The 27040-nt window shown below is 40.9% G+C and overlaps 1 protein-coding gene across 2 annotated transcripts in view; it reads left to right on the top strand.

Moving 5' to 3' along the window:
- The window catches only part of SH3YL1 (SH3 and SYLF domain containing 1), a 139294-nt gene extending 125176 nt beyond the window's left edge, over positions 1-14118 (top strand). For both annotated transcript variants that reach the window (XM_063442217.1, XM_063442216.1), the window contains exon 10: positions 13361-14118. In XM_063442217.1, coding sequence (XP_063298287.1) covers positions 13361-13551 — 191 coding nt within the window. In that variant the 3' untranslated portion in view covers positions 13552-14118. The remainder of the gene's footprint in view (positions 1-13360) is intronic.
- The last annotated feature ends 12922 nt before the right edge of the window (positions 14119-27040 follow it).

Genomic DNA, 27040 nt, shown 5'->3' on the forward strand with positions numbered 1-27040 from the left:
AGAGAGTCACACCGGACAAGCACTCCTGTCCGCCCTGAACGCACAGGTGGAAAAGTGGCTGACTCCACAGCAACTGGATATCGGCAAAGTGGTTTGTGACAACGGAACAAATTTGTTGGCGGCATTGAAGTTGGGCAAGTTGGCCCATGTGCCGTGCATGGCACATGTGTGTAATCTGATCGTACAACGCTTTGTGCATAAGTACACAGGCTTACAGGACGTCCTGAAGCAGGCCAGGAAGGTGTGTGGCCATTTCAGGCATTCCTACACGGCCATGGCGCACTTTTCAGATATCCAGCGGCGAAACAACATGCCAGTGAGGCGCTTGATTTGCGACAGCCCGACACGTTGGAATTCAACACTCCTAATGTCCGACCGCCTGCTCCAACAAGAAAAAGCCGTTAATGAATATTTGTATGACCGGGGTGCTAGGACAGCCTCTGGGGAGCTGGGGATTTTTTTGCCACGTTACTGGACGCTCATGCGCAATGCCTGTAGGCTCATGCGTCCTTTTGAGGAGGTGACAAACCTAGTCAGTCGAACCGAAGGCACCATCAGCGACATCATACCATTTGTTTTCTTCCTGGAGCGTGCCCTTCGAAGAGTGCTGGATCAGGCCGTAAATCAGCGTGAAGAGGAAGAGGAAGAGTTGTGGGCACCATCACCACCAGAAACAGCCTTATCAGCATCGCTTGCTGGACCTGCGGCAATGCTGGAAGAGGATTGCGAGGAAGAGGAGTCAGAGGAGGAATGTGGCTTTGAGGAGGAGGAGGAAGACCAACCACAACAGGCATCCCAGGGTGCTCGTTGTCACCTATCTGGTACCCGTGGTGTTGTATGTGGCTGGGGGGAAGAACATACCTTCATTGAGATCACTGAGGAGGAGGAACTGGAAATGAGTAGCTCGGCATCCAACCTTGTGCAAATGGGGTCTTTCATGCTGTCGTGCCTGTTGAGGGACCCTCGTATAAAAAGGCTGAAGGAGAACGACCTGTACTGGGTGTCCACGCTACTAGACCCCCGGTATAAGCAGAAAGTGGCGGAAATGTTACCAAATTACAACAAGTCGGAAAGGATGCAGCATTTGCAAAATAAATTAAAAAGTATGCTTTACACAGCGTATAAGGGTGATGTCACAGCACAACGGGAATCTAACAGGGGAAGAGGTGAAAGTCATCCTCCTCCTCCCACGACCACCAGGGGCGTATTAGCCGCGAGGCAAACAAGGCATTTGCCTTGGGCGGCATTTTCCAGGGGGCGGCAAAAAAAGCCGCCCCCAAACGCCCAGGGCAAATGCCTTGTTAGCCTTGCGGCTAACTGACATGCCGTCTGGGCGTTCTGCTGGGCAGTGCGGGCGGGCGGGCGGCCGGCGAGGGAGCACTTCCTCTGAGCTGTCTGCTCAGCTCCCTCGCGCGCCGCACAGTGAGGCTGGGAGCCGGAATATGACGTCATATTCCGGCTCCGCCTCCCAGCCTCACTGTGCGGCGCGCGAGGGAGCTGAGCAGACAGCTCAGAGGAAGTGCTCCCTCGCCGGCCGGCCGCCCGCCCGCCCGCCAGGCAGTGCCGCCCGATCGCCCAGCCCAGCAGCCACCGGCCCACCAGGGAGAAATAGGAACCCCCCAGCATTCCCAAAGGTAAGGAGGCTGGGGGGGGTAAATAAAAAATAAAAAAAAGTGTTAAAAAAGTGAGTATGTGTGTATGTCTGTTAGTGTGTGTGTGTGTGTGAATGTCTGTTAGTGTGTGTGTGTGTGAATGTGTGTGTGTCTGTCTGTTAGTGTGTGTGTGTGTCTGTCTGTTAGTGTGTGTGTGTGTCTGTCTGTTAGTGTGTGTGTGTGTCTGTCTGTTAGTGTGTGTGTGTGTCTGTCTGTTAGTGTGTGTGTGTGTCTGTCTGTTATTGTGTGTGTGTGTCTGTCTGTTAGTGAGTGTGTGTCTGTTAGTGAGTGTGTGTCTGTTAGTGAGTGTGAGTGTGTCTGTTAGTGTGTGTGTGTTTCTGTTAGCGAGTGTGTGTTTCTGTTAGCGAGTGTGTGTTTCTGTTAGCGAGTGTATGCGTATCTGTAAGTGAATGTGTGTGTGTGTATTTAGAAGGCGGGGCGGGGGAAGGGTGGGGGTGGTGCGGGCGGGAGGGGGGCGCCTGAGTTTTGTCCTGCCTAGGGCAGCACAAAACCAGGATACACCACTGACGACCACGCCGGCAAGGACAGGACGCTTTAAAGACGTGTTGTTGATGGAGGACATGCAGAGCTTTTTAACTCCTAAGCATCAACACAGACCTACGGGATCCACCCTCAGAGAACGACTCGACCGACAGGTAGCAGACTACCTAGCCTTAACTGCAGATATCAACACTCTGAGGAGCGATTAACCCCTTGACTACTGGGTGTGCAGGCTTGACCAGTGGCCTGCCCCGCTTCAAGTGTCCTGTCAGAAAGGACCTTCAGTGCAGCAGGAGGTATTGTCACTGAGAAGAGAAGTCGCCTAGGTCAAAAAAGTCTAGATTACCTCACCTTTATTAAGATGAATGAGGGATGGATCCCGAAGGGACTGACATTCGACTAAAAAAGGCCTGATGAGATGAGCTGCCTTGGGCTAGAAATGGTCCACACGCTGCTGTATTATAGCTCTGAATGCCGGTTGATTTGCGTGACTTATCCGCCACCAACTAGGGTTCAAGCCGCAATGTTTTAGGGCACTTTCTGCCTGGGAAACAAACATAATTTTTTATGGCCGCTGCTACAATACCTAATTTTTCAGGCATGTGTACATGCCTAATTTTTCGGCCCTCTGGTGCTGCACTGTGGCTTCAAAAACCAAACCAAAAAAAAGGCACATAACAGGGATTAGAATAGTACTACTTATCACACCACTCCTATCTGGTGGCACATTAGATTGCACGCGCAGTGCCCCAAATTTGAAATAGGAGGACCGACCAAGAATCTTTTTCCATCTCCTGGTTCCTAAAATCGATGCCATATACACATCCCCTGATAGGGCGCCAGCTCGTTATTCTCTTGGGCGCCAGCTCGTTATTCTCTTTTTCACTTCACTAGGGACACTTTACTGCACTATGGGCACTTAGACCCACTCTTTGCCTTGCACACTGTTATTCCTAGCTAGCATCTGTGATGGGAAATCAGGCAGTCATCTAAACGTTTAGATTGAGCTTTAGCTTAGAACACCCTTGAAGGTGTTTAAGGAGATTAGGGCTAGTTTAGAGGATTCTTCTTAGACCTCTCTGAGTCTTTATGGCCCTTCTACCTATCCAGCATTTCTGGAAACTAGCTAAGAGAAAGGGTGGATGTGTGTCTGTGATACATTTAACTTTATATCACCTTATTGACACTTTATCACTCCGGTCTCTATACTCTCTGCCTATACCCATCTATTTAGAGGGAATTTCCTTGCCCCTGCCAATATTATAAAATAGGTAATAGTATTATTATTATTACACAATTAGGTCTCTGAGGACAGGTGTCAATCCATATCTGCCAAATGACCCTATGTAGTCCCTATTCTGCTCTGTGTCAGTGTGTATCAGGGATCCTTAGGATAGGTGTCAATCCAAACCTGCCAAGTGACCCTATGTAGGGTGAACAGTCCCTATTCTGCTCTGTGTCAGTGTTTATCAGGGGCTCTGAGGACAGGTGTAAATCCATATCTGCCAAGTGACCCTATGTAGGGGGAACAGTCTCTATTCTGCTCTGTGTCAGTGTGTATCAGGGTCTCTGAGGACAGGTGTCAATCCATATGTCAAGGTGTCAATATGTCATATGTCAGGTGTCAATCCATATCCATTGTGATTTAGGAATGTTAGGTGATTTCTGCCCTTTATGGATTAAAACCAGACTCTGCATCAACTGTGTAATTTTCCATGGGAGTTTTGCCATGGATCCCACTCCAGCATGCCACAGTCCAGGTGTTATTCCCCTTGAAACAACTTTTCCATCACTTTTGTGGCCAGAAAGAGTCCCTGTGGGTTTTAAAATTCGCCTGCCCATTGAAGTCTATGGTGGTTCGCCCGGTTTGCCTTTTCGCGAACGTTTGCGGCAGTTCGCGTTCGCCGTTCGCGAACCGAAAATTTTGTGTTCGCGACATCACTACTAACCTCTAATCTCATCATTCCATTTCCTCAATCTGACCATCATCAGTTGACCTTTGGTATAGGCTTACCCCATACACAACTTATAACACCTAACTCTGGCCTTACTCTGCAACCTCCCTGTAAAACTCCACCTTATCCTCTGAACTAGACATGAACATGGCATCTCCTACATTTACACATAGTAAGCAACCCTAGTTACAACCTTGGCATACCAAGCTTTCCCAATACCTCCAAAAATGTTCCAGAACTGTTGAACGCTGCAGGAAAAAGTCTCATTCTGCATATGATTTCCTCCACTTTAAAATTGTGCAATGCTCCACTTTGGCTCTTTTCTCTTCCAAATAAAATTACTTCAATATGCTCATACAACATACAAGTTCCAGCACACTCACTCAGTCACTAAACAGCAATTTAAAGTCTCACAGAATGTAACAGTTTTATTTAAAAACACCTAATCTGGGCAAACAATAATGGGGGGGTTATTTACAGTATATGATCATATATTGCATAAGCCTTCCACAACGTCAATGTGTCCCGTTCTTGGCAGCTTTTACTCTAGCAATCTAATGCCTGTTCTCATGAGGTAATCCACTTACTTGGAAAATGCTTCCTTCTGGGACTCTCTGCAGGTCATGGTTAAATAGGGCCCTTGAATGAGGTACCAGTAACAGGGTGACTATGCTCTCATAAGAGCAGGCATTAGATTGCTAGAGTTGACCCTGCCAAGAATGGGGTACATTAACGTTGTGGCAGGCTTATGCAATGTATGATCATGTACTGTAACTAAACCCCTATTATTTCTTGCCTAGGTGAGGTGTTTCTAAATAAAACTATTATATTCTGTGAGACTTGAAGTTGCTGTTTAGTGAATGAGCGAGTGCGCTGGATCTTGTATGTTGTATGAATTGGCCACAGCAGCACATTACAATGTATGCATGTTCAGGTGAGTGCAGCCTCTTGGTTTCAATATGCTCATAACCACATTCTTCCGAGTACCCAAACATCTCTTTCACACTTTAAATGCTCTTCTTCGCCCTGTTGCTGCGCCTCCTCCTACTAACCTGACCTCTCCAAACTTCACAACTCACTTCATTGACAAGATTGCTTCAATAAGGGAAAGCTCTCAAATCTCCCTCCTACCTCTATCAACACTTCCCCCAGCCCCACTCCTCTCCCTCCTCTATCCTATGCTCGATCACATCTGCTTCACTCCTCCCACCCCAGCATCTGTTCCCTTGATCCTATTCCATCACATGTAACTGGCACTCTGTTTCCTTCTCTTGCTCAATATTTTTTCTATCCTTCTCTTCTAGTGTGTTTTTAGTGTGTTTCTGTATTTCCTTTACCATTCAAGAAATAACCAAAACTGCAAAAAGGTCAACCTTGACCCACTCTGCCCATCCAAATACAGCGCTATCTCCCTACTAATGTCTCCAAGATCCTTGAGAGAGTTGTGGACAAGAGACTGACCAATTTTCTCGAATCTAACTCTCTGCCTGACCCGCTTCAGTGTGGAGTCATTACTCCCTTCTATATCTCCTTGACCTTTCTGGTGCTTTTGACACCATTGAACATCAACATCTTATTCTCATCTTTCATAACCTCAGTCTCTGAGACTCTGTTCTTTCTTGGTTTTCCTCCTAATTCTCCCAGGGTTATTTAATTGTCTAATTTTCTGGTCTTTCCTCTACTCCACAACACCCTCTTTGTTTGTGTTTCCCAAGGTTCTGTTCTCTCTCCCCAACTAATCTCAATCTATATTGTCTTCCTTGCTAAATTAATCGGTTCCTTTGGCTTTCTATATCACATCTATGCTGATGATACTCAGATCTATCAGTCTTCTCCTGATCTTTCTCTTGAATCGTGTCTCTTACTGCCTCTATTTTTCTTTTAACTGGATGGCAGCTTAATGCCTTAAACTCAATCTCTCGAATACAGAACATCTCATCTTTCATTCTTCAAATGCTACTACTCCCAAGAATACAGAACATCTCATCTTTTATTCTTCAAATGCTACTACTCCCAAGTCAACAGCACTACCAACATCTTCAACTGTCACATCCAATCACCAAATCCTGTCCATATTAAATACATTGCTAACCCAGGATGTGGCTAAGGTGCTCATACGTGCTGCTATCATCTCCTGCCTTGATTATTGAAATCTGCTTCTCACTGATCTTACGCATTTCCAGCTCACTCAATGCCTCCCCCCCCCTTCTAAATCAGTCCTGACATTGGCTTCCATTAAGAGATAGGGCTCAATTTAAAATTCTATCCTCACTAATATACAAGTATGTTCCATGCAGGCCTCTACGCTATGCTGAAAACCTGTGTCTATCTTCGGTTTGTAAACGCACCTCTGATACTCTACTTCAAGATCTTGTGCTGCACAATTTGCTTCCCCGCTCCATTAGACACCAACCTAGTCTCAATAAGACAACCATGCATAGGAGGGTGCATCTAAACACAAGTCCATGATACTCACTAGAAAACTTGACCTCCCTGTGCCTGAGCATTTTTCTACCTGTGGCCACTTTGAGTCTCAGACCAGATTTTGTATTATTGATTCTGTGTAGCCCACATGTTGAGGTGGAGAAAGAGAAAATGTTCTTCTCAAGTGTGAGAAATTTTGGATATACACACTAGACTCTTTATAATCCAATGGATTAAAAAGAGAGTTTGGTTGATATCATTTCTGCTCAATTATACTGTTTGTTTTTATGTCTGACTATGAAAGTATAGTGAAACGTTTCTATAGTTTTTCTTTATGATATCTGATTAAAAGAAAACAGTTTTGATTAAACTATTTTTGGGCCCTGTATGCTCCTCCCCCAAGAGTAGTATATGTGTTGTATTGACATATTTTGGTCTATCTTTATGTCTTTTTTATTTTAATATTCATTGTTTATTGTGCTCTGGGTGCAATTTGGGTCCTATTTTCACTTTATGATAAGAGAACTCCTTTATTTTGTCTCTCTACTCCAGGCCTGGACTGGCCATCAGACCACAATGGCCAGGGGCTGAGGCCAGCAGGGGAGATCAAGGGATCTTCCCAGCCAGCAACTTTAGGGCTGGTGCTTCCTGACTTCCAGCCCATAGAGGGAGCTATAGATCTCTCTCAGGGCCTGCACACTGTATGGTCCTGTGCGGGCTGTACAGCCTGATGCACTGTGCGAACCCAGTGCACATGGTCTACACCTCCTAGGGGTTTAGACCAGATACCTCATCCATTAGACCATCAAGGAATATGATTCCTTGCCGGCTCCTCTTCCTCCTACGAAAGCTCAAGGTAAGGAAGGGGCTGGGGAAATAAACCCAGCCACCCTTGCCCCCCCCCCTCACCTAGCAGCTCCCCTCTCACTCAGTAGCCTATACCCCCTCTCACCCAGAAGCTTCCCCTCACTCAGTAGCCCCAATCCCCTCTCAGCCAGTAGCCCTCTCACCCATTAGCTCGCCCTCACTAAGTAGCCCCCCTCACTCACCCAGCAGCCCATGCCCCCTAACTGAGCAGCCCATGCCCCCTAACTGAGCAGCCCCTGCCACCACTCACTCAGCAGCCCCTGCCACCACTCACCCTGCAGTTCTCTCTCACCCAGCAGCCCCTGCCCCTTCTCACTCAGTAGCTCCCTCTCACCCAGCAGCCCCTGCCACCACTCACCCTGCAGCCCCCTCTCACCCAGCAGCCCCTACCCACCCTCACTCAGTATCACCCTCTTACCCTGCAGCCCCTACACCCTCACCCTGCAGCCCATGCCCCCACTCACCCAGCAGGCCCCACTCACCCAGTAGCCCCTGCCCCCCTCTCACTCAGCAGCCCTGCCCACTATCACCCAGCAGCCCCTGCCACCGCTTACCCAGCAGCCTCTGCCCTCCCTCTTACCCAGCAGCCTTTGCCCCCTCTCACGTAGCAGCCCCTACGCCCCCTGCCCCCTCACACCCAGCAACCCCGTCTCCCCTTCTGACACCTAGCAGCCCATCTCTCCCCCTAACCTATCCTCCTTCACCTACCGCTGCTCCTGCCCCATCACCCAGCAGCCCGTCTCCCCCTCTATCACCCAGCAGCCTCATGTCGCCCTCGCACACCCAGCAGCCCCATGCCCCCCTCTCACACCCAGCAGTCCCATGACCTCATCTCACACCCTGTAGCCCCATGTCCCCCTCTCACACAACATCTACTATCCTCTCCCCCCCACACACACATCCCTATGCCCCCCACACTACACATCGGCTGTCCTGGGGGCATTAAACAGATATACCCACTTTGGAGAGGCTTGCATGTCATTGGTGATGACACAACATGCATCTTCTCAAGCCACTTCCCTCCTAGGGCCTTTAAATGCCCGGGCTGAATTTTTGTCCCAGTCCGGCCCTGCTCTACTCTATGCCTGTTGCACATTTGCTGTGCATTTCCCTTTCAAACCTGGTGACTACAAATGTTTACTGTTGCTATGGCTACCTCCCCTCTACCTCTTCCAGTGTGTACGTTACAACTTTAACATCACTTTCTATAGTGGTGACACTGCCCTGGGACTCTGGTACACATGCCCTGCTTTATCTAACCTGGGCATGTGTACCAGAGTCCCAGGGCAGCACATGCTTGCCTGTTTAATCTATATAATTGTGACTTTGTCCTTGACATCATAACTGCCTCTGTAAATTACACCATGCCACCCAACATGTATATACATTTTGATTAAGTGGCTCTTATGTTCTTAATTGATATGATCCTATGTGCTGTCCTGTTTTACATGACATAGCAACCCGTTTACCATATAAAACTGGTGGCTCAGTTTACATCATACAGCATTATTGTTTGTGTTAACCGCTGTCCTACTTGAATATATTCATTTGTTTGGCTGTGCCCACTGTCTCTGGTTAGTTTGTGTGCTGCTGCCATGGCAACCCCTGTGTACTTTAGACATTCTCTTTCATACCTGATTGCAATTATGACATAATAATTTGGTAATGCGGCTGTTATTTAAGCGTGAACTCCTATGTTTCTGCAGGTATTTAGTCACTGGGTGTATTTATGTATATTATACATGACTAAGGTCGTATGGCAGAAACATTGAATTTATTCAATTGTTTTGTCCTTATGGTTTAATAAGCTCTTCTTCTTACTTCATACACTATGACACCTGTCTAGTTTTTTTTTTTTTAAATCTTCACCTACAGTGCATCAAGAGAGCAGTTAGAGTATTAAGATATCAGAAAGAGGGATTCTAGACATAGTCCCTTTAATCATCTAATTTTCTTCAAAAAAATCTGTGAATAGGTTATTGTTTTCTGGTTTAAATGGTTTTGCTCAGGTCAGAGTCTGTTTATTTATTTTCCTCATGGTTTCCAGCTAATTCATCCCAGGGCAGTATTTTTATGATATTTGCTTTAAACATTATGAGGACTTAATTGTCAATGAAAAATGTGACTGTTGTAAGCAGACAGATATAAAAAACAAAATGTAATCACTGGTGCACTCAAAGAGCTTACACAAATGGATACACACCAGTGACTTGTTAGTGTAGTAAACCACAAGGCCATATACAGCATGACACATTTTATACAACAACCAGGACATTTCTATATGTATTGGTACTTCTAAGGGCTGATTGAAACATCACACTACATTTGGCATTGTGTTTTCGACCACTATCGTTCGTGGTAGCAGAACATTCATCTTTTATCTGTGGGCAGCAGATTATATCAGATGGGAAACTTTGTAACCATATGTTTTGGTTTTATATTCTGTTTTCAGTATGATTCTGTCACATTAGTTCTGAATGTGCAAAAAACAGCACGTACACAGCAGCATTTTTTTTATTTTTTTTTTTTACAATTAACAGATGGGTCAAAAAACATAATAAAGTGAGAATTGGCTACTTTCCCATATTAATTTTTGAATACTGAATTAGGATTAATAATGTAAAAGGTTGTAAAAACAAAACAAAAAAAACAACAAGTTTTAGTGATTAATGATATTTTCTAAATAGTTTGGTGTGATATCAACAACCCAATGAAAGAATAAACATTGTAGGGAAGCCAAGCTACAAAAATCCCAGATTTTTTAACAAAAAGCCAAGTAAAATATTAGCGAACACTGAGAAAAACATGGGGAATTCGTAACATATTACCATTTTCTCACAACATATTTTTAAATACTAATGGGAAAATTAGTTATAAACAGAAATACTTTATTAGAAAAATAAAGTGAGGAGGAAATATGTGTCTGTCAGTCTATGTTGTTTTTCAAGGTTGTAAACTCTCAAAAGGCTTACCGGGCTTCTACAAACAAGCTTTAAGTAGTGATTTGGGTAGCAATGGCCAGTCTCAAATCTGTTTTGAAAGTCTCCAGTTATAGAGCTTATCTGACTTGGGCCTCAATTTAATAAACTTTCCAAATTATTCATTACTGTTATAAAAACTTTAAAAACTATTTATCTAAAAAAATTCCCATAGACTTCAATGGTGACTTCGGTAGGTAAATAATTTGGGAACATTTTCTAGGAGTATTAAATAATTTAGGAAGACTTATTAAACCGAAGCCTTAATTGGGTAAATAATTGCAAATTTTAGAAGCAGCATGGTAACTGATTCATTTGTTAGAAAATAAATACAATAAATTGCAAATTGCAACTATCCGATTAGTATAATTGTTCTTTACAGTGTTTGTTCTACAGACACTCCTCACTTACTGACCGGGTTCCGTTCCCACGACCCAGTCATAGAACAAATTGGTTGGTAAGTGAGGAGTTAAGGGATTCCCTGCTCTGGTGCGCTTTTCTATGTTCGGGAAAACTTCCCCCGAACATAGAAAAGCGCACCAGAGCAGGGAATCTCTTAACTCCTCACTTACCGACCAATTCGTTCTATGACTGGGTCGTAGGAACGGAACCCGGTCAGTAAGTGAGGAGTGTCTGTAGTAGAAACACTGTAAAGTTTCCCCGAACATAGACATGCACACCAGAGCCTGGTCGTAAGTGCGAGCCGTCGTAAAACAGGTCGCTAAATGATGACCACCTGTATGTAAGAATGTGCAAAAAATAAAAACTAATAAAAATGCTACTAATCATGCTCTTTTACGATTGCTAGTGTGGTTGCGACCAGTGTAGGGGTCTTCATCTCCAAGTATGATGTATGTTAGATCTGTGCCCTGCAAACTCTCCACTGGGCTTCTTTGTGTAAGAATTCAGCAAAGTCGTATATAGTTAAAGATTAACTTTAGGGTGAACTAAGGGCCACTATGAATTTGTGGATCCTCTTGAGATGAGTCAGCCGTCATCCGATGTACCTCTGAGGGGTACCCACAGCTAAACCACTAAAAGAAAAAGAATGTCAAATTCGATCACCAATAGTGTGTGCTGGTGATATATGTATTTCTTTTGCATTACTTATAAAATGACACTGATGCTGTATCTATTCCACATACATGTTTTATTTCTATTTACCGGTATTGTGTTTGATAAAATGCAGAGTGTATTCCGTTTGTACGTTATCCATGTCACTAACACCACGATAGTTGGCTTGTTTTTTTCCTGAACTGTATTAGCTCACTTGCCTAATCAGTTTAGAATTTTGGAGGATGAGTGGATGGACAGAATACATGTTTGTCCAGTGTATTGGTTCCAGCTTATCTACAGCTGTTGGCAGGTGGGAAAGCAATTCTGTCTGGAGAAATATGAATACCTGTCAATCAAAACATGCATTTCTGGCAACATCTTTTAGTGCACCACATGGTCTGACTTCTGACAAAAATAGCACTTTCCAGGCTTCTTGGCAGGAAGATCTCCAAGTGTTTCTGCTGTTATTGTGGTTTATATACCAATAAAGTGTGTTATTTTTTTGGACCATATATAAACACTAAGGCCATTACAATGTTGTAATGGTTGTGTTTTCAGTACAGCTTTCTTTTTAAAACCAGTGTAAACATTATTACACTTTTAAGTGTTATTCTAACTAAAATACAGAATTTCATAAAACACTGTTTAGGTTAGAGTAACCCTTAGTGTGCTAGGAAGTCCCTAACCAAATAAAAAAAAAAGAAAGAAAGCACCAAGACCAAGTTCTCCCTGCAGCCCAATCCTCCACTGTCAACATCATTCCACCTCACTGAAGGGGGGGGAGAGAAGGGGGGTGCAGGCTAAATGGAGGACACGGGCATCGTGAAAAGGGGGCCATGCCACCATTGGCTGTCTGATGCCAGTTGGTTGCATAGGATCCATGTTAGCCCCCCAGGACTCTTGATCAGGACTGGCTAATGACACCCCAGAAGGGTTAAGCACTGTGCAGCGTTTCAACTCAGTGAAATGGCCATGTGCTTGGAGTAACTCTTTAAATCTACGCTAAGCTGCCCTTTGGTACTGATCCAATCAATTACACTGACATACACTGATGCTGCTTTTATCCTCCAAACTTCCCTAAAGAAATGAGTTTCGTGGGATTTCTTAAATAAACACTTATATATTAAAAAATACATGTATTTATAGCATTAGAGTGTTTCTGTCAATGTTTAGATCAGTTACAGTGGTTAGTCTACCCCATGCAGCCAGTCAACCTATGGGGATGTCAACAGTAATGATGACTTTTGTCCAGCGATATGGTTACATAGGGCTCATGTACAGCATTCTTTTACAAATCAAATGCTTGTTGAATGTAAAGATATAGAATTTTCTAAAGTCTTAAGGATAAAATACTTCTAGTAGCTATCTGTCTGATTTTGGGACAAATGTAAACATCACCTTTTCTCAGGAATGGTCATGTTTTACTTTGTCTGAAAAAGGGGACAGTATGTATGAACCAAAATCATTACAATAAAATTAATTGGTTTTGGTGCTTAGTGTCCATCTATTGTGGTGGTTCTTCAGTCTATTCCACACTCTCAATTGTACACTATATAGATTCCCCATTGAATTATTTTATTCTTTGATAAGTTTTACTAGATCAAGACATTGACACCAGTCAATCTTTCTCCACTTGAACAACTTTTTTACCCTGTAAGATCATTTGAGCTCATTGTTAACATTAAATTATAGTATTTTTTTTTACAAATGCCTCAATACAAATCAAATTTAAAAACAAAAAATAATAAAACGTACTGAATTATAGCAAGAACAATTTGAATAATTTCTATTTATAGTGGGAAAACCATAATGTGTACTGCTAATGGTTGAATATTTTCTGCAGGCAACAAATAATTTAAGTCAAAGTAAAATGCATGAAAGCTTAATAAAACATTTGAGTTGTATTCACGTTGTCTTTTTACTCTAGGAAACTCTCGGAGCGACAAGACTGCAACAGCACTCTACCCTTTTGGAGGTCTGCAGCCTGGTGACCTTCCATTTCAAGCTGGTGACAAGATCACAGTGATAACAAAGACTGATTCACAATACGATTGGTGGGAGGGAAAATTAAGAGGAAATATTGGAATTTTTCCAGCCAATTATGTGATGTTAAACTAGACACATTATTGCACAATATTGAGGGTTTCATTTTACATTTTTTTTATTTGTGAAAATGTGTGTAAATATTCAGATTAAATATTATACAATTTAAGGAGAAATGTAAAATGAATTTAAAAATGGAATGAGTTTAATATATAATTATTTAGGGTATCAAAAATCATCACAACTAATCATTTGGGATTCTTACTTTTATGATCGTTTTCTCCCCCGCACACAGATTTCTGATATAAGGTTGGACTAATTGGCATACAAAACAACACAAGTCACATTGTCATTTACACCTAAAGGGACACTCCACTGCCCAAATAAATAACATGTTTAGTAGATACACCCCTAATAAAAACATGCATATATTTAATTATGTATTTTGTCATTGGGGTATATTTAAATACATTTGCAAAGGCTGAAGATCTCTTGCCCTTGCAAGCCCGCGCCCTCTCCAGCCCAAATTGTCTGTGGCTGTTCAATTACTGCAGCTCACTGAGAGGTATTTGCAAGGGTCCGGTTGCCTGATTGCAGTGGCTCAAGGTGGTTTGCCAGCTCCCATGCAAGGCCAGTATTGCGCCCCCAGTCAGGAGAGTGTAATAAGGTTAATTCAGAAAAGTGTAAATTTCTATTTAAATCTGCACTTTTTATAAAATGAAAAAAGAGGACACACCTCACACATAGAACACTTCAGCAAGCTGAAGTGGTTTAGGGGTCTGGCTTGCCCATTTAACATGGTTTGTTCAGTGTAAAAATCAAACTGATCAACTCTGTGTTTGTACTGCTAACGGCTCATGACGCCCTACGCCCAACAGATGTATAGTACGTTATATGCTATTCAACATAGGCAAACAGACAATCAAGCATGGCAATATTAAATTCACACATCACTAACCAAAACACACAAATATCACAAATTCTAAATTTCAAATACATTCTAAATGCAGAGCAGCAAGTTGCACCTTACCTGTGTTCGTTCTGTCATCAAGTTCACCAAAGCAGTAGTAGCAATAGATACAGTACAGAAATAAGAGTGCCATAGTGGCTCAGATTAATAATGTGATTATATTAAACACACATAGCACATTATATAAAATATATGGACACATCGTTATGTCGTAGATATTATCAGTTAAACTCAAGCTAAACTCTTTGGAGCAGAAATGCATGATCAGAAATGTTACCTGTACACTATCCCAAGCCCCAATGAACACTTAAATAAAATAGGGTTGTTCATACCACCAAAATGGGCATTAAAGTGTAAGCTCTTGTGCTAACTTCAATGCAAACCTTACTCTGTTAAGCTAAAAACAATAACAATCTGTAAAAAGAGAGAAGAGAGTATTCTTATGTATTACTACACACAAATTAACCTACAAGGTTAACGTGTTTACCCAGATGTTCCCTATTTAAGTTATTAGTTATTGCCAATGTAAAGCATAATAGCTTTATTTTGGATTATGGTGTTTTTTACAAGTGGGGTTGGATTTATATAGCTGGGACAACAAAGCACAAATGCAACTTGCAGTCCCTAATCACAGGTGAACTTCGTGTGCGTAATAATATTCAATAGTATTATTATTATTATTATTATTAGTGCCAATTTATTCTGCAGTGCTTCGAAGAGAAGATCATTTTAGCCATGACTTCCTACAGTACTCGCATAGGGAATTTAACTCTGTTTACAGTTCAATGGTATGGTAGAGTTTTGTATTATAGCTATATAGCATTTAATGTCTACTAATTCATAAATGATTAAGTGCATATTTATTCTCATTTAAAGTAGGGATGCCCAAAAAGGAGATTGATCCCCAGATGATTTAGAACTGCAATACAATTCCATGGTGCTTTAAAACATAGAAACATAGAATGTGAAGGCAGATGAGAACCATTTCGGTCCATCTAGTCTGCCCAATTTTCTCAATACTTTCATTAGTCCCTGGTCTTATCTTAAAGTCTAGCCTTATGCCTATCCAACGCATTTTTAAACTCCCTCACGATGTTCACCTCTACCACTTCAGCTGGATGGCTATTCCACGCATCCACTACCCTCTCAGTAAATAAAAATATTGAAATGAATTCTTTTTAATCATTTGCCCCTCTAATTTAAGACTATGTCCTCTTGTTGTGGTAGATTTTCTTCTTTTAAATATACTCTCCTCCTTTACTGTGTTGTTTACCTTTATGTATTTAAATGTATCTATCATCAAAGCTATACATGTTAAGATCCTTTAACCTTTCCTGGTGAGTTTTATCCTGCAATCCATGAACCAGTTTAGTAGCCCTTCTTTGAACTCTCTCCAAAATATCAATTCCTTTCCTGATATACGGTCTTCAGTACTCCTTACAAGTGATGCCTCACCAGTGTTCTGTACAATGGCATGAACACTTTCCTCTTTCTACTGCAAATACCTCTCCCTATACAACCAAGCATTCTGCTAGCATTTCCTGTTGCTCCATTACATTGCATGACTACATTAACGTCATCTGAAATAATTACCCATAAATCCCATTTTTCAAATGTTAATATTGGGACTGTATCTAATATTCTATACTCTGTCCTTGAGTTTTTACGTCCAAGATTAATTATCTTGTAAACTTGCACTTATCCACATTATATGTCAGTTGCCACAGCTCTGACCATTTTTCTAGTTTACCTAAATCATTTGCCATTTGGCTTATCCCTCCTGGAACATTAGCATGTTGCAAATACTTGTATTGTCAGCAAAAAGACATACCTTACCATCAAGACCTTCTGCAATATCACTAATAAAAATAATAAAGATAATGGGTCCAAGTACAGATCCCTGAGGTACCCCACTGGTGACTAGACCATGCTTGGAATATACTCCATTGACTACAACCCTCTGTTGCCTGTCACTCAGCCACTGCCTCACCCATTCAACAATATTGGAATCTAAACTTAAAGATTGCAGTTTATTGATAAGCCTTCTATGTGCAACAGTGTCAAAAGCCTTACTGAAATATAGGTAAGCAATGTCTACTGCACCACCCTGATCTATTATTTTAGTTACCCAATCAAAAAAATCAATAAGATTAGTTTGGCATAATCTCCGTGAAGTAAACCCATGTTGTCTCTGATCTTGATTTTAAGTGTTCAACAATCCTATCCTTTAACATGGTTTCCATTACTTTCCCCAATACTGAAGTAAGGCTTACTGGCCCTTTAGTTGTCCAACTCCTCCCTACTACCTTTCTTGTGAATAGTCACAACATTCGCTAATTTCCAATCTTCGTGACTATTCCTGTTAACAATATAACCATATATATATATCAAGAGTATATCAACAGTAAATGTTCAAATTACGAAATATTCAACTTATATTTACTTGAGCTTAATAACCGTAAGCCTTCAGCTGTATATTTTCTACTTTGGGGTTTCAGACGATACTCCTACAACTCACTGTTGACTAAATGACACATTCTGTGTTTATATGGTTATTTGTTAGTTGGTTATAGTATTGCTATCACTATATCACTGTTAAAAGGTCAACAATAGCATTAGGAATCAAAATGTGTATTCCTAAGAGACATGTGCAATCCGTTTCAATCTATTCTGAGGTTAGGGGTAGGCTTGGTGTTAGGGGTTAGGCTTAGGGAATTGCCAAAGTCCCAAATTTAGAAAGTGCCGAACCAAACCAATTTTTTTGCCCATGCACATCCCTAATTCCTAACTCTATAGGGCACTGTTAGACATTTAGGTGACTGGCTCCGACCTGCAGGGAGGAACAAAAAGGTTGATTACTTACCTTTTCTCCCTCGCAGTACCGATCTCCATGACTGTCCCTCTCTCCTTGCCTGAGATAATTGAGAGAGGAGAGGGAGGCCAATGCACATCTGATTGGGGAACACATGTCACCAACACAATTTCATTAGAGCCTACCTGCCTAATGTATAAAGTACTAAGCGTTTTATTCTTTCTTTTTTTTGTCTCTATTATAGAAACATTGGGGAAAAAATATGATTCTGTTAAAAAAAAAAATAATTAGTAGCATTTTAAGATTTGAAATGTTTAAACATTTGGATGAACTATGTAGTATTAAGTTATGTATTTTATCCTTCTTCTGTTTACATTGCAATAAAGTGCTGGCTTTGTCTGTGGAATGGTTTATGTCTTAATTTGTCATGTTTTATGAAGCATTTAATTACACAGAGTTCTTTAATGCTTATAAATAATGTGAAAAGTTTAATGAGCTGTATATTTTAAACGTCCCTAAATACAGAACTGTATTGTACAGCCACCTATTCTTAATAATGTTTTCATGTGATTATATAGCATTGACATATACTTAAGATCTAGTCTAGTGGGAATTTTCATATTCCTTAATATGGGCTTAAAATTGCCACATAAAGATTGGAAGAGTGGGGGCACCAGCACACATACCACACATAGATTGTTATAGAATAATTTGGCCCAGCCTATATATAACTCTTTTATGCATTCATTTTCTTAACAAACTGTTTTTTTTAAACCTTTTGTTCTGAACAACATTTCATTTCCTTATCAACTGCAGTACAGCATTTGGGATTTTTTTAAATGAGGGGTTAGTTGCAGGGCATTGTGGGGATCTATACTGGGTAGAGAAGAGATTCATTTTCGGTGAACTATCCGTGAGGAGTATCAATTGAAAGTTAAGCATGCGATTGTTGAAGAGACAGCAAAAATGGAATGGTATGGGGACATATAAAGAGCAGGGGACACCCGTTAGTTGATTGAAAGTTAGTTGGTATGAATTGGTAAAATAATGCAGTAGTAGTATGAACGTATGCTTTAGCATAGCTGCGCTCAGAACACAGCACAGACTGCCAGGTAAGTGTCAAATTATGCATACACAGTCTGATAATTTCTTATTTGACTACACCAAGAGAGTCCTGGCACCATAACCACTATAGTACTCTGTAGTGGTTTTGGTGCTTGGAATCTCCATTTAAGTGAATTGAAAGATAAGTGGGGTGTCACAAAAATGTTTAGACCATTTAACCCTTCACAGTTTTTATTGTTTTGTTTTGTTTTTTTAAGTTGATGCACATCATGAAAATCTCTCTTTTTCCCACCATTTTTTTTCTATGTAAAACCATGTAATTTTGAAATAAAATACATTTTCAATACAGCAGCAAATACAATACCCTAAACTAGTTGGATTGTAGATAATGTAAAAATCTTTCACACGCACTGCTATATATATATATATATATATATTTATTCATATTATTATATGTTATAATATATAATATATAATATATAATATATATTAATGTATTTATTTTTTTACTTCCTGATAAATATCTGTGGACACATTTACATTAATCTCGGGTTCAGCAACACCTAAGTTATAATAAAATAAACTACTGTTGGTTTAATAGTTTTTATTTTACAAGTCTTGTGTGTATATGTTTCAGTGAATAATTGAGTGCAGGTGTGTTTAATTTCTTTGGGATATTCTAACTTGGAAAGTCTTGGAAACATTTCTGGTACCTTCTGTATGTAAGTTTAACTTGCTCTTTTCAAAATAAAAGTCCAAGACCAATTTTAGATTTTCTATGGTCTTAAAATACTTGTTTTTATACCACTATAATCTGTTTTAGTCACAAGCTTGCATGAAGTAAAATGAAATACGGTACCATGTAAATATAGAGAACAAAATGTCTTCTTTGAACAGCTTTGGAATACAGAATGTATTACACAATGACATATTTTGGATTCATGTTTTGTACTTTTCTATGCCTGTTACAATTTAATTGTGCATGTCTAATTGTAGTGTGTTGCAGACAACTCAGTTTTTGAAGGAATACCAGCAGACTAAGAAGGATATTATGTATCACTTTGGTACAACAGTCTCATTCAACAGCTTTAGCTTTGAATGAGACAGTTGTCTCACATTTTGAAGGAAAAGGCAGGTAAATAAAATTTTATTTTACATTTAACTAGTTCTTATTTTTTTTATGCTTTCCACTACCACTACAGGGGTAACCCTGATCTCAGCAGTGTCCTATCCCTAGGAATGCTGAAAAAGTGCATTGTTAATGCCTGACCAATATACACATGTGAGTTTATGTGCATTTCTTATTTTAGGTTGTTAGATGCTGCATTTTGAGTTTGTTTTCAGATTTATTTCAAACATTTTTATTATTTTGTGTTTTATGTTTTTGTGAAATAGATCTCTATGATTATTTATAGTTTTTCATATCTATAATTTTAAGATATGTTGCAGTAGTATAGTGGTGACTGTGTTTTTGCAAATGATACACAGTACTAGCAAGTTTAAATATTTTCCCTTTTGTTATAATAATGTGATGTCCTGAGATTCAAAACCTCCTCATTTCATCATGACCAGTATTTCATAAACTGCTCTATTTTGAGAGGAATTGTTCTTTAGAGGTTTTATTTGGTTACTAGACACTTAATATGTCAATATGTATGCAACCTATTCTATCTAAAATCTTCCCTGACAGGTATGGGATATCTTGACAGACATCAATTTTAGAACCGATAGATTAAATATGATCATAATTTGCTGTCAACTGTTGCCAATTTTTGGGAAAATGTATTACATATAATACTTTGTTTCAGAGTACAAAATGGGGTCATATGGCTCCATTTTGTGCATATGCACCACTGAAGAGACTAATACAGAGTTTGAGTGGCAAAGACTCCAATTTAAAGGGAGTATAGTATGTTTAGATGTATTAAAATAATGTAGCAATATTTTGGTTAAATAATGTAGCCCCCATTATATTTGAATGTATTTCTTTATATGAACAACTTACTTAAAATTACTCATACATACAGGCCATAGTAGTTGATATGCTAAAGCCATAATACTTCGTGTGTGTGCTACTCATATAGAGTAAGCCGATATGTAAATCCCAAAATAAACCACTTAACTTTTAATAAATAGTGAGTATAAAAACAACAAACCAAAAAAGTAAAAAAAAAAAAAGAAAATGGAATCTAAAAACAATAGGGTAAGCTGTATTACACTAAAAAGGGCTTGTGTGGTAATGACCCTGCAGTGCCAATCCTAGTACCTGTGTCAATTCAGATCCAAAGCAGGAGGATAGAGGCGAGGGGTCGGTAGCTTAGGGAGTAGAACAGACTACCGATAGGATAGTCTGTCCAATCGGTGAATTGCTAAATATAAATGCAGTTCCCTAACGTGCCTAAAAGGGCACCTAAAATATAACCTTGATTACAAAGTACAAACGCAAACTTATAGTAGAATAGAGATTGGTAACAGGTAGCCCAAATTGTTGAACAAAGCTTCCAAAGAATGAAAAACGTCCTAATCACAGGGCTACTATGTCTGTTGCAGTTCCTGTAAAATACCAAATTCCATCTTTGAAAATGCATCATCACACTTCAAGTACCCGTGTCTCTTTTGCTGTATTGTTTTTTTTGTAACCTTGCTGTTAATTCTAAATCTGTTGGTGGCAGGACCACTTTAAATTATTTTAAAGCTTTATTGCTCTTTTGTTTTCAGGATTTTTAATGGATTGTAGACTTTAAACATCTGTTAAAAGTTGTAAAATTGTGATCCATTTGAAGTTATCTGTACTATGGTGTGATTTCCAAAATATACGAGTTGTAGAAGAATTAATGATGTTCTCAATCATGTCAAGTGCGTTCTCCCAAATGGAGAGAGACTTTTAACCTTCAATGCTTGTGTCACATGTCCACATGGTTCAAGTCATTGGGGAACACAAGTGTAGAAAACACTCATAATCAAAGTTTTAGCAACATCTAGGGATGTAATTAGGTTTGTTGACTGCTTTTGACAAGGTTTTATTTCATTATATAAATTTGTTCTAAAACATTCAGAGCAAGCTAAGGAAATTACATCTCAGTATGGTTTCTAAGACGCATGACTCATATGCTGGATCATTCCACAAGCCAAGAATAAAGTAGATAAAGTGACAAAAGTTTTGTTGCTGTGCTCAAGTTCTGGATATTTTACCTAAAAAGGCAAAGAAATATTATCCTGGCAGGAACCGATCAATAAAAAATTATCTATTATCTTTTTTTGTTTTATCTTAAGATTATTATAAAATTTAGTACATCAGAAAAGATAGCTCTCTCTTACTGGAAATAAAAAATATAAAATAGAAGAATGTCTTCTCCTAGCGAATATATTAGGGATTGCTGTGATATTTCATGGTTGTTTAAAAAAAAAAAATAGATTTAAGACTAATTAATGGCCCTCACTACATTCCCATTTCTATGTGGTACTATTAGTAATATAACACTTTTCAGTGGCAGTTTTATAAACAATTATATTAAACAGCACCATCCCAAAATGTCAATGAAAATAGTAGTGCTGCATCTAAAATTAACTTAAAGGGTTGCTCCAGGCACCATGACCACTTCAGTGATCTGAAGTGGTCATGATGCCTGGAGTCAGTATGTGCAGCATTTCACTATGAAACTCTGCACATACGAAGATTAATGCCGCTTCCAGCAGCCCCATTGGAACAAAAGTTATGAGCTGGGTAATATCAATTCCATGCAAAATTGGCGTCTGACACCAGCATGCGCAGCATGTTGATGCCAGACAGCCAATAGCGGCACAGCTCACCGTCTGTGCTGCTCTTCCCCTCCCCTTTCAGCAAGGTTAGTAATGCTTACCAAGGAGGATCAGCGAGGGAGAAACTTGACTTTGGCAATGTAAATGAGATTTGTGTAGGCATATGGGGTGTTTTTGGGGAGAGGAGGGAGGGAGGAGGGGAATTAGACCACCATAGACATGGTAACTATAACCAAAACCAGTGTTTTGCTAGTTCATAAATATAATACAATAAAATTGTAAAAAGTGAATGACTCTTCAATTGAATAAACACGTTGTAGGATTTAGGAATTACCCTGTTATTATGTTAAAATGGAGATATTTATACAACTTGACCGTTGGTAATCACTGAGAGGTTTGAGGTAGATTTATAAGCGGAATTCTGAACAGCTACACTTCTAGTAAATGTAAAACATAAGGTTCTGTTTAAACATAGGCTGTTTCAAGTAAAGATATATTCCTGTTAAGAACTTTACATTCAGTGCGGTAAACTCTCACAATCTTTTCTCTCCTGTGCACATCTTTCGATCTTTTTGCGTGTTACTTTTGTTGTAATTTAAAAATTGAAACCCCCCACTTACACATTTGAAGGGTGATTTTTTTTTTTTTTTTTTATGCAAAAGGTTCCACATATAGTCCCTCTGTCTCCCTTATGTTTTAACCCCTTAAGGACCAAACTTCTGGAATAAAAGGGAATCATGATGTGTCACACATGTCGTGTGTCCTTAAGGGGTTAATTCTATTCTACATTACGTAAGATAATTTGCCAGTAATTGATCCTTCTGAAAATAGGAAATAAAGAAGATGAAATTTGTGGAAGACAAAAGACGAATTGTGAAAATGAACACAGAGGACCAAATCTATGTCTAAGGACCATCCATGCCTTTCAATTAATCTGAGATTATCAGTGGTTCTGGGTTGCACTGATGGCAATGAAAGACATCATAATTTAGCACATGCATCATATAGAAACATAAGGTATTTAGATATAAAACCAAGGGCAGACATGGAATAATATTAGATAAATACAACTACTAAACCTGCTATTTTCATAGTCACTGCATCTGCAATAAACACAATACCATTTAACAATACAAGAATTCAGGGCCGTCTTTAACGCGGGGCAAACGGGGCAGCTGCCCCGGGCCCAGTTGCTCCTGGGGGGCCCAGAGCAGCTGCCCCGTGGGCCCCGCGATTTGCGCAGCCCCCCTTGGACTCGGCGGTGCGGCTGCACAGAGCCGCACCGGCCCGCACGCTGAGGCTCCCCGGGTGGCTCATGCTCTAAGGGCCACCCGGGGAGCATGTGTGAGCAGGGGCCTGGTCTGGCGCTGTGACGCTTAAACAGCGCGACCGGGTCCCTTCCTGTACCGGCTTCCTCCCGCACTTCCTCCCGACGGAGAACACAGCCGCGCGGGAGGAGAATGGCAGGGAGGGGAGTTCCAGAGGAGAACTCCCATCTGCCTCAGCCTGCCACTGGACCCCAGGGAAACTACCCTCCAGGAAAAGGTAAGAACCTGGAGGGTGGCTAAATGTATGCTTGTGTGTAAGTATGTCTGTGTGTGTGTGTCAGTATGTCTGTCTGTGTATGTATGTGTGTGTGTGTGTATGTCAGTAGGCCTGTGTGTGTCAGTATGTCTGTCTATGTGTATGTCAGTATGCCTGTGTGTCAATACTTCTGTCAGTGTATGTGTCTGTGTGTGTCAGTGTATGTGTCTGCGTGTGTCAGTATATCTGTCAGTGTATGTGTTTGTGTGTGTGTCAGTATATCTGTCAGTGTATGTGTCTGTGTGTGTATGTATGTCTGTGTGTGTCAATACGTCTGTCAGTGTATGTGTCTGTGTGTGTCAGTATGTCTGCCAGTATATATGTGTGTGTCAGTGTGTATCTGTGAATGTTTTAATGTCTGTCTGTGTCTGTATGTGCCAGTACGTCTGTCAGTGTGATTGCACATTGGGAGTAATTGGGGGGAGGGATAGGAGGGGCAGGGCCCAGGGGGCCCAAGAAAATGCATTGCCCAGGGTCCTAATCATATTAAAGATGGCCCTGCAAGAATTGCTCATTTCTAAACTTCATATTATCTTTATGAACATACTGTATATAAAAGTGTATTTTACCATATTGTTATACATCTAAGTTTACTTTTTTGTAAGTTTTTTCTTATTGTATATTAGATACACTATATGGACAAAAGTATTGTGACACACCTCTTAATTATTGAATTCAGGTGTTTCAATCATACCAATTGCCACAGGTGTATAAAATCAAGCACATTGCCATGTAGTCTGCATTAACAAACATTTTTGAAAAAAAAATGGGTCGATTTGAAGATTCAAGTGTGGTACTGTGATAGAATTCCAAGTAAGTTTGTGAAAATTCATCCCTGCTAGAAATTCCATGGTCAACTGTAAGTGGTATTATTGGAAAGTGGAAGAGTTTAGGAACAGCAGCAACTCAGCCATGAAGCAGAAGACCACGTAAAGTCACAGAGTGGGGTCAAGTGCGGAGACACATGGTGCATAAAAGGAGCCAAAGTTTTTCTAATTCAATAGCTGATGAGTTCCAAACTTCCACAGGCATTAATATTAGCACAAATCTGTGTGGTGGGAGCTTCATGGAATGGGTTTCTGTGGCCAAGCAGCTGCATGTGTGCCTCACATCACCAAGTATAAAGTCAAGTGTTGGAACATGTGGTGTAATACATGGCACCACTCGACTCTGGAGCAGTGGAAACGTGTACTGTGTAGTGACAAATCATGCTTCTCTGTGTGGCAGTCTGATGGGTGAGTCTGGGTTTGGCAGATGCCAATAGAATGTTATCTGCCTGGCTGCATTATACTAACTGTAAAGTTTGGTGGAGGAGGGATAATGGTATAGGGCTGTTTTTCATTGATTGGGCTAGACCCCTTACTTCCAGTGAATGGAAATCTTAATGCGTTGGCATACCAAGACATTTCGGACAGTGCTATACTTTGTGGGAACAGTTTGGGGAAGGCCCTGTCAGAGGGGGAAAATATCTTGAAGGACATGCGACATACATCTAGTAATATTTACAGTGCTTTGACATTATTATTAAATTATTGCCATTTATATAGCGCCAACAGATTCCGTAGCGCTTTACAAAATTATGAGAGGGGATTTAACTATAAATAGGACAATTACAAATAAACTTACGGGAACAATGGGTTGAAGAGGACCCTGCTCAATCGAGCTTACATTCTATAGGAGGTGGGTTGTAAAACACATTAGAACAGGAATTTGCAGTCAAATAAGGTGGGCTGACATTTAGGAGAGGGCAAGAGACAGGTATGTGAGGTAGGGGTTAGTCTTGGAGGCCATAAGCTTTCCTAAAGCTTTTTAAGGCATTTCTTAAAAGATGCAAGACTAGGGGAGAGTCTGATGGCGGTAGGCAGGCTATTCCATAGAAAGGGAGCCGCCCGCGAGAATTCCTGTAAGCGTGAGTTGGCCGTACGGGTGTGGACAACAGACAGAAGGTTGTCACGGGCAGAGCAGAGAGACCGAGAAGGGACATACCTATGGATCTGTGAGAAGATATAAGAGGGGCTAGAGTTGTTCAGTGCTTTATAGGTGTGAGTTAGTACCTTGAATTGACTCCTATAGCATACAGGAAGCCAATGTAAGGACTGGCAGAGAGGTGAGGTGTGAGAGAACCGACTAGAGAGGAAAATCAGTCTAGCAGCAGCGTTCATTATGGACTGTAGGGGTGCAGTACGGCTTTTGGGAGGACCAATCAGGAGAGGGTTACAATAATCCATGCGGGAAATTACTAGAGCATGGACAAGCTCCTTGGTAGTATCTGGTGCAAGAAAGGGGCGGATGCGGGCTATGTTTTTAAGATGGAATCTACAGGATTTGACAACATGCTGGATGTGAGGCTCAATGGTGAGACCAGAGTCAAGTATGACGCCAAGACAGCGCGCTTGCAAGGATGGACTGATGTGGGTAGCACAAACTTGAAGGGAGAGCGAAAGAGGAGGATCAGTATTAGGAGGAGGAAAGACAAGGAGCTCTATTTTAGAGACATTGAGTTTCAGAAAGCGGGAGGACATCCAGTCAGAGATGGAAGAAAGGCAAGCAGTGACATGTTGCAGGATGGCAGGGTAGAGGTCGGGGGAGGAGAGATATAACTGGGTGTCATCAGTGTACAGGTGGTAGCGGAATCCAAAAGAGGTAATAAGTTTGCCAAGAGAGGCAGTATAAAGAGAAAATCGAAGGAGACCAAGGACAGAGCCTTGGGGGACTCCAACCGAGACAGGACGAGGGGAGGAGGTATCATTAGAAAAAGAGACACTGAATGAGCGTTGGGAGAGATAAGAGGAAAACCTTGAGAGGACAGAGTCACAGAGACCAAGCGATTGAAGAGTTTGAAGAAGGAGAGAATGATCAACGGTGTCAAAGGCCGCTGAGAGGTCAAGAAGAATTAGTATGGAGTAGTGGCCTTTGGATTTAGCTGCAATTAGGTCGTTAGTAACTTTGATAAGCGCAGTCTCTGTAGAGTGGAGAGGGTGGAAGCCAGATTGAAGGGGGTCAAGGAGAGAGTTGGAATTGAGGAAATGAGACACACGGGTAAAGACAAGTCTTTCCAGAAGCTTTGAGGAAAAAGGGAGCAGGGATATGGGACGGTAGTTAGAGGCGTGGACGGGTCGAGGGATGTTTTTTTTAGTATAGGTACTGCAGTGGCATGTTTAAGGTCAGCAGGGACGATGCCAGAAGAGAGAGAGCAGTTGAAGATGTGTGTTAAAGAAGGCACAAGACAAGTGGAGAGAGATCTGATAAGGTGAGATGGGACAGGATCGAGTGGGCAAGTGGTGGGGCGAGAGGAGCAAAGAAGAGTAGCCACCTCTTGGTCAGTAGCTGGGGAGAATGTCTGAAGGGTAGGAAAGGCATGATCTATGTGTGGT

This window comes from Pelobates fuscus, chromosome 2 (genome assembly GCF_036172605.1).
Source record: "Pelobates fuscus isolate aPelFus1 chromosome 2, aPelFus1.pri, whole genome shotgun sequence".
Classification (NCBI taxonomy): domain Eukaryota; kingdom Metazoa; phylum Chordata; class Amphibia; order Anura; family Pelobatidae; genus Pelobates; species Pelobates fuscus.